At 36.4% G+C, this 13,652-nt stretch overlaps 1 protein-coding gene across 3 annotated transcripts; it reads left to right on the top strand.

The window, feature by feature from the left end:
• Positions 1 to 600: 600 nt before the first annotated feature.
• On the top strand, positions 601 to 12,826 carry LOC100253600 (probable protein S-acyltransferase 19). Of its 3 annotated transcripts, none has more exons than XM_019219127.2 (10): positions 601 to 1,234; positions 5,739 to 6,054; positions 6,790 to 6,903; positions 7,318 to 7,731; positions 9,067 to 9,135; positions 9,275 to 9,346; positions 9,429 to 9,557; positions 9,664 to 9,744; positions 9,981 to 10,181; positions 11,184 to 12,826. In XM_019219127.2, the coding sequence occupies exons 2-10, from the start codon at positions 5,911 to 5,913 to the stop codon at positions 12,273 to 12,275; spliced, it is 2,316 nt and encodes a 771-aa protein (XP_019074672.1). In that variant the 5' UTR covers positions 601 to 1,234; positions 5,739 to 5,910; the 3' UTR covers positions 12,276 to 12,826. The 3 variants fall into 3 exon arrangements, with proteins under 3 accessions (XP_019074672.1, XP_002268635.1, XP_059592049.1); XM_059736066.1 differs by lacking the exon at positions 601 to 1,234 and adding an exon at positions 1,286 to 5,591; XM_002268599.5 differs by lacking the exon at positions 5,739 to 6,054 and having other exon boundaries at positions 611 to 1,234.
• The last annotated feature ends 826 nt before the right edge of the window (positions 12,827 to 13,652 follow it).

Here is a 13,652-nt window from a genome sequence, read left to right as displayed (position 1 = left end):
TATAAAGAAATTTCCATACCATTTAATCAAAGAAATGATGGCTTCTATATTAAGTTTTTCCTTAAAGTCATTTTTGACAAAAAAAAAAAAAAGAGAAAAAAAAAAGCAACAAAAGTTACAAAATTACATAATTTTGTGGCTAAATGAATCCAAATAGGGCTAAAAGTGCAATAATTGTTCTAGAAAAAGAATTGAAGACTTTTTTTTTAAGAAAAATAATTGAAATTATCCTTTTTATAAATCTAATTTTTAATTTTTTAATAAAAAATATGGATAAAAATACCATCAATTTTTTTTTTACAAAAAGATTTTTTTTTCTCAAAATATAGATGTAAATAATTAATATATTTGAAAGATATTTACAAAAAAATAAAAATAAAAATAAAAAATATTAAAGGAGTTTAGATTCAGAAATGGGAGTATCTCTTTTAATAGATTAATTCTAAAAGTTTCTAGTTTTGTAACTTTTGTTCTCAGATATAATGAAAAATTTAAGATCAGATCTCAAAAGCTCATTTTCAGGAAAAAAAAATGTAAATACATTATGTTTCCTAGCAACCAACCAATCCCCAGCTCCTCAATTTTCAACTCTTTTTTCTTCCTTCAATTTCTCTTAAAGTCTGAACCAGCTCATGTTTCTCCAATACTCCTCACTTTTTCCAATATAATTTGGCTTTCAGAGGAGGGGTTTCTCAGAATCAGATAAACCAGTGGAATCTGTGGCAGATTTAGAGTACAAATGTGGCAGTTAGCAGTGGTGGTGGAGAGAGTGGGGGCAGGAGAATAATAATGGTGGGGTCCGACATTTATATCCCCACCACCCTTTTCCCTCCTCCGTCAACGCCCAAAACTCTTGTCATTTGCGTTTCCACACACCCCCTTCAACCCCTTTACTTCTCACACCCTCATTCTCTCTCACTTTCTCCTTTTTCTTGGGTTTTCTTTTTCACAAATTCATCGCAATCCTTCTCAATTTTTTCTTTCTTTTTGGCGTGCAGACAACAATCTAAGTGCCCACCAAACCGATGAGATTTTTCTATTTTTTTTATGGAATTTGTTTTCGAAATGGATTTATTATAGCTTTTGCAGTACAGGTTGGAGATTCTCTTTAGGTGGGAGTCTCTGGGACGGGGGTTTTTTGCTGGGTTATTTTTTTTGGGTGGCGGTTTGGGTTTGAGAAGTGGCAGTGATGGTGAGGAAACATGGATGGCAACTACCAGCCCATACTTTCCAGGTTTAAAGCTCATTTCGCCGTAAATCTGTGTTGATTTCTGTCTAAAACCCTAGTTGCGTTTTCCGTATTGGATGATTGTGTTTTCCAGAGTGGGTTCTCTTGAAATGCTAAAACTAGGGTTTAGTCCATGTTTCTGTAAGTGGGTTTTCGCTTTTGGGTTCTTGTGTGTTGAATGATATTCTTTACTTTTTCTTTTTTCATTTGTGTGTTGAATGATATTCTTTACTTTTCTTTTTTCATTGTAAGTTTTTTTTTTCTTTTTTAAAACCCTGGACAGGATTTCCTTCATCAGCTGATTGTTTTGTGGGTATTTCTTGAAAGATGCCAAAAGTAGGGTTTAATCCATGTTTTTGTATGTGGGGTTTCATTTGTTCGTTAATATGTGCAGAATGATTAATGCATTGTGACATGGCTTATCTTAAGCTTTAACTCATGGATTTGTTTCTGATTATTACGGATATTCACTGAAAATGCTAAAAATAGTGTCATTTCCTAGTTTTTGTAGGTGTGTTTACATTTTTTGGTTTGTATGTCTTAAATGATATATATTTTTCCGCATTTTAAATTGATTATTATAAGCTTTTATTTATGAATCTGTATCTGGGTTATCTTGCTTCTTTTGAGTTGCATTTAATCCTGCCTATGGGTAAGGAAAAGGGAAATAAATGATTTTTTTTTTTTAATCTTGGGTTTTGTTTTCTAAATGGTGCTTTTATTATTATTTTTTGATTTAAAAGTGACTGTATTAATCTCTAATTTATGAATGTGTTTCTGGTTTTTCTTATTTCTCTGGATTCATGTTTACTCTCCCTCTAGGTAAAGGAAAATAATAAATAAATGAGAAATTTGAATCTTGGGTTTTCCATTTGGGATTCAAGAAAACAAAGACCTTCCCTTGTCCGAGTTCTATACGGCTATTTGGCTGAAGTTGGGATTCATGTTTTTAATTTTGGAAAAAGAAACAACAGAAGGTTCAAAATATGGTTTCTTTTATTTTCCTCTGTTTTCTTTGTAACTAATTGGAACCTTTGTTGATGTGGTGTGCCCCACCCCCTCTGCTGTCTTTGCAGGATTAGCTGAGGGTGAGGGGGAGGGCCCCTGTTGAAGTCGATGTATGTTTGTTTGTCTCCAGAATGATGCCTATGTTTCTCCTGCTCAATCTGTCTTTTATGGTTGAGCTCTTTCTAAAAGTTTAATGGGCTTCTAAATTGTGTTATATTGAAGTTGGTTATAGGCTGATTTTATTGGCTGTGCTAGTTTGCGCTGTCTTTTTGTGCTTTGCTTTAGTTTCTGTTTTGGATTGGGTTACTTGGTTTTATCATTCAGGGAATGTTTGACTACATCTCATGGAAAAAAATAGTCATCGAGTATTTTATTTTATCAGCCGGCCTAGTTTACTCTGTCTTTTTGTGTTTTGCTTTTAGTTCATCTTTTGGATGGGATTACTCAGTTTTATTATTTTGGGCATGTTTGATTATACATCATGGAAAAGAAATAATTGTTGAGTATTTTACTTATCAATTGGAACTTGTCCTTTCGTTCATTCAGTTGCATTTAAAATGAGAGTGCTCATCTCTTTTTAGGATCAATTTTCTTTTATAGGGATCAATATTTAGCTTTCTATGACATGACATTGTTTGTTATTTTCTAGACTTGAGGAGATGACTCCTTTCATTTTAGTATCTCTATTTCTAGATGGGTTTTGCCTTCAGATTCTACAAAGAACAAAACATGCTTGATTTCCTTGTTCTTAATATATCTTGCTCAGAAAGTGCCTTTCCACGTTTTCATGCAAAGTGGATAGAGTGTGAGAAAGATTGGTGGTGGATAAGTTTAGGACTGTAGATGGGGGTAGTGTTCTAAGGAGTTTAAGGGCCCAATGGATTGTGCAGTTTGGCTTGTTATCGGACAGGGTTGGGATGCTTTCATGGTTTTAGTAGCGTGTTGGTGGATCCAATGGATGCTTAAAGATAATTTTGTCTTTCCTTCTGCTTTTGATAGAGAAGGCTTAGTTGTGAATTTGTGGAGTTAGGGGATGGCAAGATCATTGGAATATGATTTTGTTTTTTTCCCAGAAATTTTCATGATTGGCAGTGAAGGATAAGTGGCTTCTTTCATGACATGCATTTACTAGTGCGGAGTTAGGGTGGTAGGGAGGATTGTTGATAAGGAAAATGTCTAGAAGGGGTTTTTTCTTTTGATGGCTAGGACTTTGGTGAATTGGTGTTTGTCTTTGTAATTCAGCAAGAAGTCTTCTCCATTGCAAGGCAGCAGGCTCTCTTTGATACTTACTCTTCTCCTTCTCTGGTATTTACTGGTTTTCTCTTTCATAAAGGACTCTGTCATTGGACGTGTGGTAACTCATGGGGAAAAGGCATGAGGAATCTTGGAAAGCTATATGCCCCTTAGTTGGTTTTGGTGTATATAGAAAGCTCTGAGAACATTTTATTTTTTGATAGGCAATAATAGAGAATATATTAATAGTGCCTAAGAAAGGATGCACCTAGGTACACACAATTTGTACAATCTGTGCCAAAAGGCTAGCTAAGAAAATATAAAATAAAAACAAGCTCTCTTCTTTTAGCTCAACTAATTGACAAAGCATATCATGGACATTGAATGGTCATCTATGTACACTCTAACCCATCCAGGAAAAAAAAAAGACATAAAAGTAGAGTTAATTGCCTGATCTGGTTGTTCGGATTGTCAAACAACTCCTTATGTCTTATTTCTTTTATTCCATAAAAGATAGAAAGTGTTATACTTATCAAAAATAAATAAATGAATAAATAAATTACAGAAAGAGGTCTGACTATATGAGGAAGCAATACAAAAGGTAGCTCCTTTGTTTATTATAGGACATTTGAAAGGAGCACGTAGAGGAATCTTTGTAGGTGTTTGAGTTGTGAGTGCATAAACTTGGAGACTTCTAGAGGCCAATGTCTTGGTGCATGAGAACTCCATGGGCTAGGAACTAGTTCTTTGATTTTGCATTGTGTTTATCTATTTCTTGATTGGGGTATGGACTGCTTGAAGTGTTTTGTTTGCATCCGATGAACATGGGGTCCTCCCTTTTTTACTTTTCAATTAATTTCTTAATTCATAAAAGTGTGTACTATTTTGATGGCTATGTTCATGTTTGTCAACTGTCTCTAAGCAAAAGTAGCACACTGTTGGACCTTGATTCTTTTTGATAGGTAAAAGGATATTTTATTAAATAAATAAAGTATACATGATATATACAAAACAACATAAGCCAGAAGGGGTAAATATATAAAAATAAGCAACTGCCTATGGGGAACCTAACCAATCCACAAAATCTATAAAAAAAAACTTTTGATTGTTTGGTCCAAACTTTCACAATTCTCAAAGGTTCTCCTATTTCTCTCAAAGGCTTTCCTAATTGTTTAGACCTGGATTCTATGTCATGAAGGTCTAAATTCTAATTCAATTTATCCCTTTGGAAGCATGCTCACATGTGTGGCCCCTTATTTGAGGAAAACAATTGTGGACTAAACTTATTTCTGAACCAGGCAAGGTCCAATACTATTTGTTTATGGGGGATTTCAGAAGGGAAACACTATCACTGGGGCACTTTCTCTTGGTATCCACAAGTTCTGATGGCCTAAATCTTGTGGCACATGTTTAACAGAAATAAAGGGACAGATTTGGGTCCCAACTGCAAAATTTGGTTCTATGTGAATTGTATTTGACTATATGTGCTTCTCCAAGGGGGCAGATTGTACAGAGAAGAGACACATGTATGCTTTGACTGGTTGCATGTACATATATGGCATTGCATTGGAAATGAAATTTCATTTAATGGCCAATTTGGCACCAAATTTGGAAGGTGCAGATCTCCCATACAAGCCTAAATATTGGGGAATAAAAGGAGACTTACAAGATAGCAAAATAGGATGCAGCCTGTTGTAGCTTTGCTCTTTTTGGAGTTATGTCTAATGTCTATACTGCCTCTTTCAATTTGTTGTTAATTTTGGACTTCTTGATGTATTCCATCATACTACTACTTGTGTCTACCATCTAGTTTTCTTTTTTTTTTTTTAATAATTATAGAAACTTAGAAAAAGGGAAAATTAACTGTTTCCTTCGTTTAAAATTGAGGAGGGGTCTTCTTACTATTATCTCTCTGGTACCCTCTGCTGACTTCTTTGTTCCATATAATCAGTATTACTTGATTTTTTTTCCTTTCTTGTTAATTATTTATTTTCCGTCTTAAAGAGTGCAAAATTTTATACTCCTTATGGGTCAACCTGAAGCTCTAGCCTCCTCCAAGCTCTCAGGAAGATTGAACCACGGGTTCTATTCCACAAGCTATTCTGACTTCCTTAGTGGAAGGGTAAATTGTTATCGACTTCATGATCTTTGAAAATGTATTAGTACCTATCCAACTTGGATTCCCCGGTGAACTTAAAGTATACCTTAAGAGATTGTGGGGGCTAGTTTGGGGAGCATTTCAATGATAAAATGATTCTTCTTCCGACAGATATGCACTGCCAGCCAGTCCCGAATAACACTCCTCAATTGCATATCTTTGATCTCCTTCATGATGGACTCTGCAGTGAAACAACAATGCCTTTGGAACCTTGTTGGAAGCTTGTTTATCTAGGAAAATCTTTGCATTTTCCATCATCCAAATTCCCCAATCTGTGGCCAGAATGAATTGGACTAAATGCTCTTGCTTCTTTCTACTCTTGCTGGCAAAAGAATTCTCCATTATGCTATTATTCCCATTAGGTGCTACTCAAGATTTACATGACAAGCAAAATGGTCATTGGAGTGGAGACGGTGATAAACAAGTGGTATTTATTTCCTGACTGGTCCTGCACATAACTCATGTCAAGCAAGGGGTTTTGAATTGCCTTCTAGCTTGAAGCTTCACACTGTTAACTGTTTTATGGCAACTGTTCTAACCTGGGAATGCTACTTTGAAGTCTTTGGACCAAGGCTTTGAATTCAACTTTGTGTGTATTTGTGTGGATAAGGATATTGTTCATTGTTATTATTATTATCATTATTTTATAACAAATTCTTGGAATAGTTTATTGTTTGTAAGTTGAATTTTTATAATAATTAACAGAAATTTATGTTGTAAATAATGAAGTTATAATGGTTTTCATGAAAATGCAAACTGAAGTGAAAGAGTAGGATATCCTTAGACAACTAACAGGGATGGGAAGTTGTAGGTCATCACCTTCTGTCTATCCCTCCTACCACCCCCACTCAACCCATTAAAAAAAAGAAAAAAAGCAAGAAAAGAAACAGAAAAAAATTGAAGAGAAACCTTGTAATGGTAATGAAGAAATGTGGTTTTTTCAATATCTGTTTATATCTGTAAAAGCTGGAAAATGATTGAAAATTTTGTTTTAAAAAAGAAATTCATCTTCTGTGCAGCTTAACATAATGATAATTTCACAAGTCTATTGTTGTGGTTGATCTTTCATAGATTTGAAGTGTTTGTGTTTTCATGGTCTATATATAACTATATTTCTAATTTCTGAACTTATTTTCTGAACATCTAGTATTATCTTGGATAGGTTGTTGCAATCACTGTATTCTGCTTGTTAGTCGTTGCCTTCTATGCTTTCTTTGCCCCTTTTGTTGGAGGCCGCATCTGGGAGTACGCATTGATCGGCACTTACTCTCCGGTGGTAAGTGAATTCATTTTAAATCTACATATCCAACTTTATTTCTTCCTGTATTGAAATGCTGCATGTGTCCTTGAATTTGGATGCTTCATCAACAGAAAAGTAGATTTGAAAAATGGTTCTATTAAGATTTCCATTACTTCATTTTGAGGGACAAGAAGATTGATACCTGTTGAAAATATATACTTAGGTTCTCCTAAATAAAGAAACAACTATTTTATTTAAATAGCATGACCATACATGGCTCCTCATCTCTATTCATTACTCCAGTAACACTCTCATACCATCATTTCTGTCGTAATAGTGACACATCAATATATTTGCATATGATGGAATCCTTTTCCTGATTTCATTATTTAAGCAAAACTTAGACTTTATAACTGAGCTGTTCCTCTTATTCTTGTTATGGCATTGCAGGCACTCCTTGTTTTCATTCTTTATGTTCGGTGCACTGCAATCAACCCGGCAGATCCTGGCATTTTGTCCAAATTTGATAATCAAGCAATTGATAAACCCAACTCAAAGCATGGATTATCAGCCAAGGACTTGCCCACAAAATTTGATGAAATTGGGAATGGGCCACAGTCTTCTCCATCATCAGCTTCTAGAAGTTCTATAGCAGCAGCTAACTCTAGCAGGAAAGGTTCAGTGGGTGAAGTTGGGAAGGTAGATATTCCTGTGAAATCTCCAAGTAGGAAATCATCTTGTTGTAATTTTGGAGGAATTTTCTGCGCATTGTTTGTACATAAAGATTGCCGCAAACAAGAAGGTACAGCTGAGCAACAGGGCGCAGGTGAAGATGCTTTATTCTGCACATTGTGCAATGCTGAGGTAATTTTCTACTGCATGTCTATATACTTATGTAAACTTGAAGTCCTGAGCAGCTCAAAGTTATATCTTATTAATACAATGCTTTTTCTAATGGATGCCATGGTTTTCTTATAGATTACTGATTGGCATAATAGTAAAACTAATAAACCACAATTTATACTACCTTTTTAGGTCTTCCAAGAGCAACTTTAGTAGTTCCTAATCGTATAATAGAATTATTTGTGCTATATGTACTTTAGATCAACCAAAGATTGGTTTTGTTAAGGCCCCTAATTTGAAGACCAATCCAACCTTAATTTTTGACCTTTTTCCACCCAAGACCAGTCCCTATGTCAAAACTTAAATCCAGGGTTCTTGGATGAGTTAGGCTTGACTTAGGCCAAGTTCAGCTTGTCAAATTTTTGGCTCTAAATGTAAGGGGAGTAATTTATGTAAGAAATGAAGTTTCTTATCATTGTCTAACCCTTGGCAATCAAAACTTTAAATTGGATTTCATTTTCTTCTGCAACTCCCAGTCTCAACTGAAAAAAGAATCTTATTAAATGACAGATGTTCTTCCACAACTCCCCCATGCCATCATATTTCTTGTACATGTTTTCTATTCCCTACTTGGTGCTCTAATGTTAAAATCTAAGGGATATTGCATACTTATATGACATAGACCAAATGAACAAGGCTATCTTCTATCTGAGAAACTTGGTGAGATAAAGTTTTAATGATGATACCATGCACCTTACGTCCGCTTTCATCATCATAATATCAGCCTGTTATTCATCATTCTAATATTAGTTTGTTAAACCTTGAGAATCTGCAATTGGACTACCTCCGGGGTTGGTTTTTTTGGAGGAGAAGAGGTGCCACTTGGAGAGGAGGGGAAGGTTAGGGATTTGAAATTCTGGCTTTGTTTAGTGAAGTGTTTCATTGAGGTCTGCCATGGAGTGAAATAGAATATGAAAGAACTTGTAGGGAAATATAAGAGGAGATAGTAAGGAGGGGGTGCTCTGGTCAGGTAAGGGTTCCTTAGTGGAGAGGGGCCTTGGAAAGGTATTCAGGAGGGTGGGATGATTCCTTGAAGCTGATTCAGTTCAGATGAGGTATTGGAATGACTTTTCTTGTGGAGATTACCATCTAAAATTCAGTTTCGGAGAGGTTTTTGCAAGTTTGATTCACCGTCCTAAATTGTCCTAAATCTCACAATCACCCTTCTCTCCCTCATTATCCTTCTCTAACATTAAACTTTGGTTATGATGTAGACATGCCCACATGCAGCTTATGGTCTAACAATATTTCCTTTTGGGCTTTTTTTATTTACCAAGAAAATTTTTCATGTTGCAGGTACGCAAATTCAGCAAACACTGTAGAAGTTGTGACAAATGTGTGGATGGATTTGATCACCATTGTCGGGTATTTTTTTGCTCTCAAGTGCTCTTTACAGACACCTCTGGAATACCTTTCAATTTGTTTTGTGACCATAATTATTATTGTTGTTGTTATTATTATTACTTCTACTACTTGAAATTAACACCATTATATTCCAATGCAGTGGCTTAACAATTGTGTGGGGAGGAAAAATTATGTAACTTTTATCTCCCTTATGGCCATCAGTCTCATTTGGGTATGTGCAGAAGCCTAAGTGTTGTACTTTAAAATAAATGTCTTAAACTGCTAATGGATCTCCCCCACTTTCTCTCTCTCAGCTTGTTATCGAAGTTGGAGTTGGTATTGCTGTCCTAGTGCGTTGCTTTGTTAATAAGAAAGGCATGGAGACTGAAATCATTGATAGACTTGGAAATGGTTTCTCCCGTGCTCCATTTGCAACTGTTGTGGTATATCTCATCTCAAATGTGCCTTCCATTGAAGCTAACATCTGATACTTAATTGTAATAAATTATTAAGAATTCTAATGTTAATGATAGAATTCACTCTGCACAGGTCATATGTTCTGCAGTTTCATTGCTGGCTTGTGTACCTTTGGGTGAACTTTTCTTTTTCCACATAATACTGATTAGAAAGGTAAGTAGTCGAGAAAATTCAGATACTAGGTTCATTTTTCATAATGCTCTGTTTGGCAACTGGTTAATCAAGGAAAAGAAATAAAAATTTGAAATTGTGCATCCATCTGGTGTTGAATTACTGAACAGAGCATAAAAATGAGGCAATGGTTAGAAGAAAAAGAGGTTCCATTTTCATAGCAATCTAAATGAATTTGATTTTCTCTCTCCCTTTCCCAATCCGTCCCACTGAATTAGGGTATTACAACGTATGAGTATGTTGTGGCGATGAGGGCCATGAGTGAGGCACCAGCAGGAGCATCTGTTGATGAAGAATTGCCGAATGTGCTATACTCACCATCAGGATCAGCGACAACTGGCTTGAGTGGTGGAAGTTCCCTGGGACTGCAATACAAGGGGGCATGGTGTACCCCTCCGAGAGTCTTTGTTGATTATCAGGTACAGTCATTTAGAAGTTAGTTACCATTCATTTATTTACTTTTATTTGTTACAAAGTAGCATGAAGCTTCCAGAGCATGTTTGCTCAAATATTTTACCATTGAGCCATGGTTCTACACTCCCAAATTGCTTTAAGCACATGAAGCATCCTCTTCCCAGGATGCTTCATGTGCTTAAATGATTACTCAATAAGCAGCTAAACATCATTGAAACTATGTGGATGCATGTATAATAATTATGAGTATTTTGCCATCTTAGGTTGCATCCTAAATACACTGGATTTTTGCTAGGTGGGGTTTTCATGTTGCTGCTTTTGTTTTCTTGCTATGAATCCCTCCCATTTGACAAGGAAAATTTTTGCATGGGTTTCAATGTATACATCAACTCATCATCTTGAATCACGAGTTGGCTCAACCTTTATAATTTGGGCTTGAAAATGTTCACTAGTTTATCACATGCGTCCATCAAAGTTAATGTGCTTATGTTTGTCAACACATTTGAGGATAAAGAATGTGAAGCTTCAATCCAATGAGTTGAGGCCTGAAATTTTAAATGGTAAAAGTAAAACTGAGATGGTAGGTCACAGTGGTGTTGTAGTTTGTATACTAAAATTTGGGCCATGAAGTTCATGCAAAGGAGTTCTCCTGGTCGCCTTAACTAATTTTTATTCTCCAACCTGATTGTATCACATGTACTGTATGGTGATGCTTTTAATATCATTTCCTCAATGCAAAATCATTCTTGACCTCTTTTTGGTTTTTTTTTTTTGAATTCCTGAGATGCTTGCCTAACTGTTTTGGTACAATTTGATTCTTTATTTTTAGCATTTATTTCTTGATCAGTTTCTTATAATGACTGGGACAAAATAATTTCTAAATCCTGTATTGGTCAAATACAGGAAAGCCTTGGTACATATCTGCTTGTTTTTTTTCCTTTGATTTAATTTTTATCTGATGGTGAACAATATATTTTTCTCTCTCCATTTTGAAATAATTGTATCAGGATGAAGTTATACCTCACTTGGATCCTGGAATGGTCCCATCTACTGTGGATCCAGATGCAGCTGGATTTGCAGAAAGAGGGAACAAGGTTCCTAAAAGGCCAGTCCGGATCAGTGCTTGGAGGCTTGCAAAGTTAGATTCAAATGAGGCCGTGAGAGCAGCAGCCAAAGCGAGGGCATCCTCTTCCGTTCTCCGGCCAGTTGACAACCGCCATGTAGCAGATCCTGAATTGAGTTCCAGTGGGAACATAAGTGTCACAAGCAGTTTGAGCACAGACATGGGGGCAAATAAGGAACTCAAGAATGATCTGAGACTTTCTCCCATCAGAAACTCTCTTGCTCCTAGTCAAGGTAGTCGGGATGAATATGAGACTGGGACTCAAAGTGTTAGTAGCTTCAGCAGTCCTAGCCATGTTCATGAATCGGTCACACTAAGCCCTCTCCCACAAGCTCATGGTGTGGGTCACTTTACTGCAGCTACCTCAGCTCCTACCTTTGTTCATGATCGACCATTTACTTCTAGAGCAGTATTTCCTAATATCAGCCACCAGTCGACCCATCCTTCTACTGGATTTGAAGAAAAAATCATCCAAAAAGGAGGCAGTACTGATCCCTTATTGCTTTCTGCTCCAGCTGCTTCTCTACTTAGAGATGTGAAAAGGACATCAGTGGTGTGGGACCAAGAAGCCGGAAGATATGTATCAGTCCCTGTATCAGCTTCAGAAGCTCGAAACAGATCAACCATACAAATAGGAATATCAAACCCTACCACAGAAATGGGTGGCTATGGTAGAAGACCTGTTGTTCCACCTCAAGAATCTACATCATCTGCGTTAAAGGCTCCAGCTCAGCAATCTGAGAAGCTGATGTATACAGGAGAGTCTATCTTCTTTGGTGGCCCGCGGTTGATTGTCCCGGTTAGGGATGGTTTGAGAAATGAGAGGGGTTCAGGGCCAAGAGAGGGCCAAGAGAGGGTGGCACTGAACTTGCCCAGGGAGTCAAGATTCAAGAGGGATTCAGCCTCAAACCAGCTTCCTGTGTTCATCCCTGGGGGTTTCGAGCAGAAGCCTCCATCTGGGTTGGGTTTAAAGTAGTTGATGACTTTGAAGTAAATGTATGATTTTTTCCCTCCAGCTATCAGGGTTGATGAATGGAGTGCTATGCAAATCGAAGAGACCTGTGCTAGGAGCTGCTCTTGACCCGCCACTAACATGATTGAATTGCGAGCCTTTGAGCAGGTCTTCCTCAGGGACAGGTTTTCTGACTTGGTGCATCCAAGGAGGGGAGAAGTTTTCCAGGTCAGGATGTGATCCTAGAAACTCTTCTCTCTTACATTGTGGCCAAAGCTTTTTGCTCTCTCTAAAAATCATTTTAGCCCTGTATGACTGAGCTTCATTTATAGGTCTTGAAAATTCATCACTTTAGTCTCAATTTAACTATTTCAGATTCCTCTTGTTGATCTCCCATATTTGGTCATACTCTGTAGTTTTTGAATGGAAGAGGCATGTTTAGGTGGGGAGAAAACCCAATTCCTGCTAAGAGTGATGATGTAACGACCCACTCCTTTTATGTAGATATTGTCTGTTCCAAGTTCCTCACAACTTTAAAATGCATTTATATAGTTAAGATGAGTCTATTGCATATATATTACAAGGAATTGAATGTCTCCCAAGTCAATGTGGGCATCACATATAAAATGAGTATAGATGACAAAAATGGCTACTGAAAAGATAGATTATCATGAAGGAATTTTAGGCTAATAGTCAAGACGATTTGGTAGGAAGTATCAATGAATTGAAGTTGAGGGTCAAACTTGGAAACTTTCTTTCTAAACTACTAGTGCTGATGATAATTCAGGAGATGTAACACTGAAAGGATGCCTTTTGTCATTTATACATATACCATATACCTCTGCTACAACTTATTTATTTATATTAGGTAGTTTTATTCTTTAATCCTAACCAATAAATTGCTGAGTTTGTATTTCTTATGTTGATTAACACTATTGGATGATATTAATAGATTTGTATATATTTCCAATGGACAAATACATGGTATCGATTCGATATCATAGCAAACTTTTAGTCTGGCCATTCAGGTGATGGTGAATCTAGGTTGTTGAATCAACTCCTATCATGTTTCTTGTTGATCTCTATCAAAAAGAGGATGAATTTTAGACACACTAGATAAGACCATTCTTGTGATAATGCCTCACACATGAAATTGTCCCAAGGGTTGTGAAGGATGGTTTTTAATTGCTCTACTGGACGAACTACCATACATGGAAATGGAAATGCCTTCAGGTGTAGCTCAGCAGTAGTGTCTTCTGGGAATCAACCAAATGTTGTGAGCTCAGCCTTTCCAATACTCAAATGGTTTAGGATTTTATTGTGTAGGTTATGTTTAGTTCTTGGAGAGATTTGAGGGGGAAAATGAAGAGGGAAAATATATGAGGTAAGGAAAATTTATAA

Source organism: Vitis vinifera, chromosome 3 (genome assembly GCF_030704535.1).
Source record: "Vitis vinifera cultivar Pinot Noir 40024 chromosome 3, ASM3070453v1".
NCBI lineage: Eukaryota > Viridiplantae > Streptophyta > Magnoliopsida > Vitales > Vitaceae > Vitis > Vitis vinifera.
This window is presented reverse-complemented; position numbering and strand designations above follow the sequence as displayed.

Bases quoted from the DNA above. Each gene is read 5' to 3' on its own strand.
- LOC100253600 (XM_019219127.2), top strand. From the start codon at position 5,911: ATGAATTGGACTAAATGCTCTTGCTTCTTTCTACTCTTGCTGGCAAAA. The intron at 7,732-9,066 runs GTAATTTTCTAC...TTCATGTTGCAG, and splicing joins GCACATTGTGCAATGCTGAG to GTACGCAAATTCAGCAAACA. The intron at 9,136-9,274 runs GTATTTTTTTGC...ATTCCAATGCAG, and splicing joins GATTTGATCACCATTGTCGG to TGGCTTAACAATTGTGTGGG.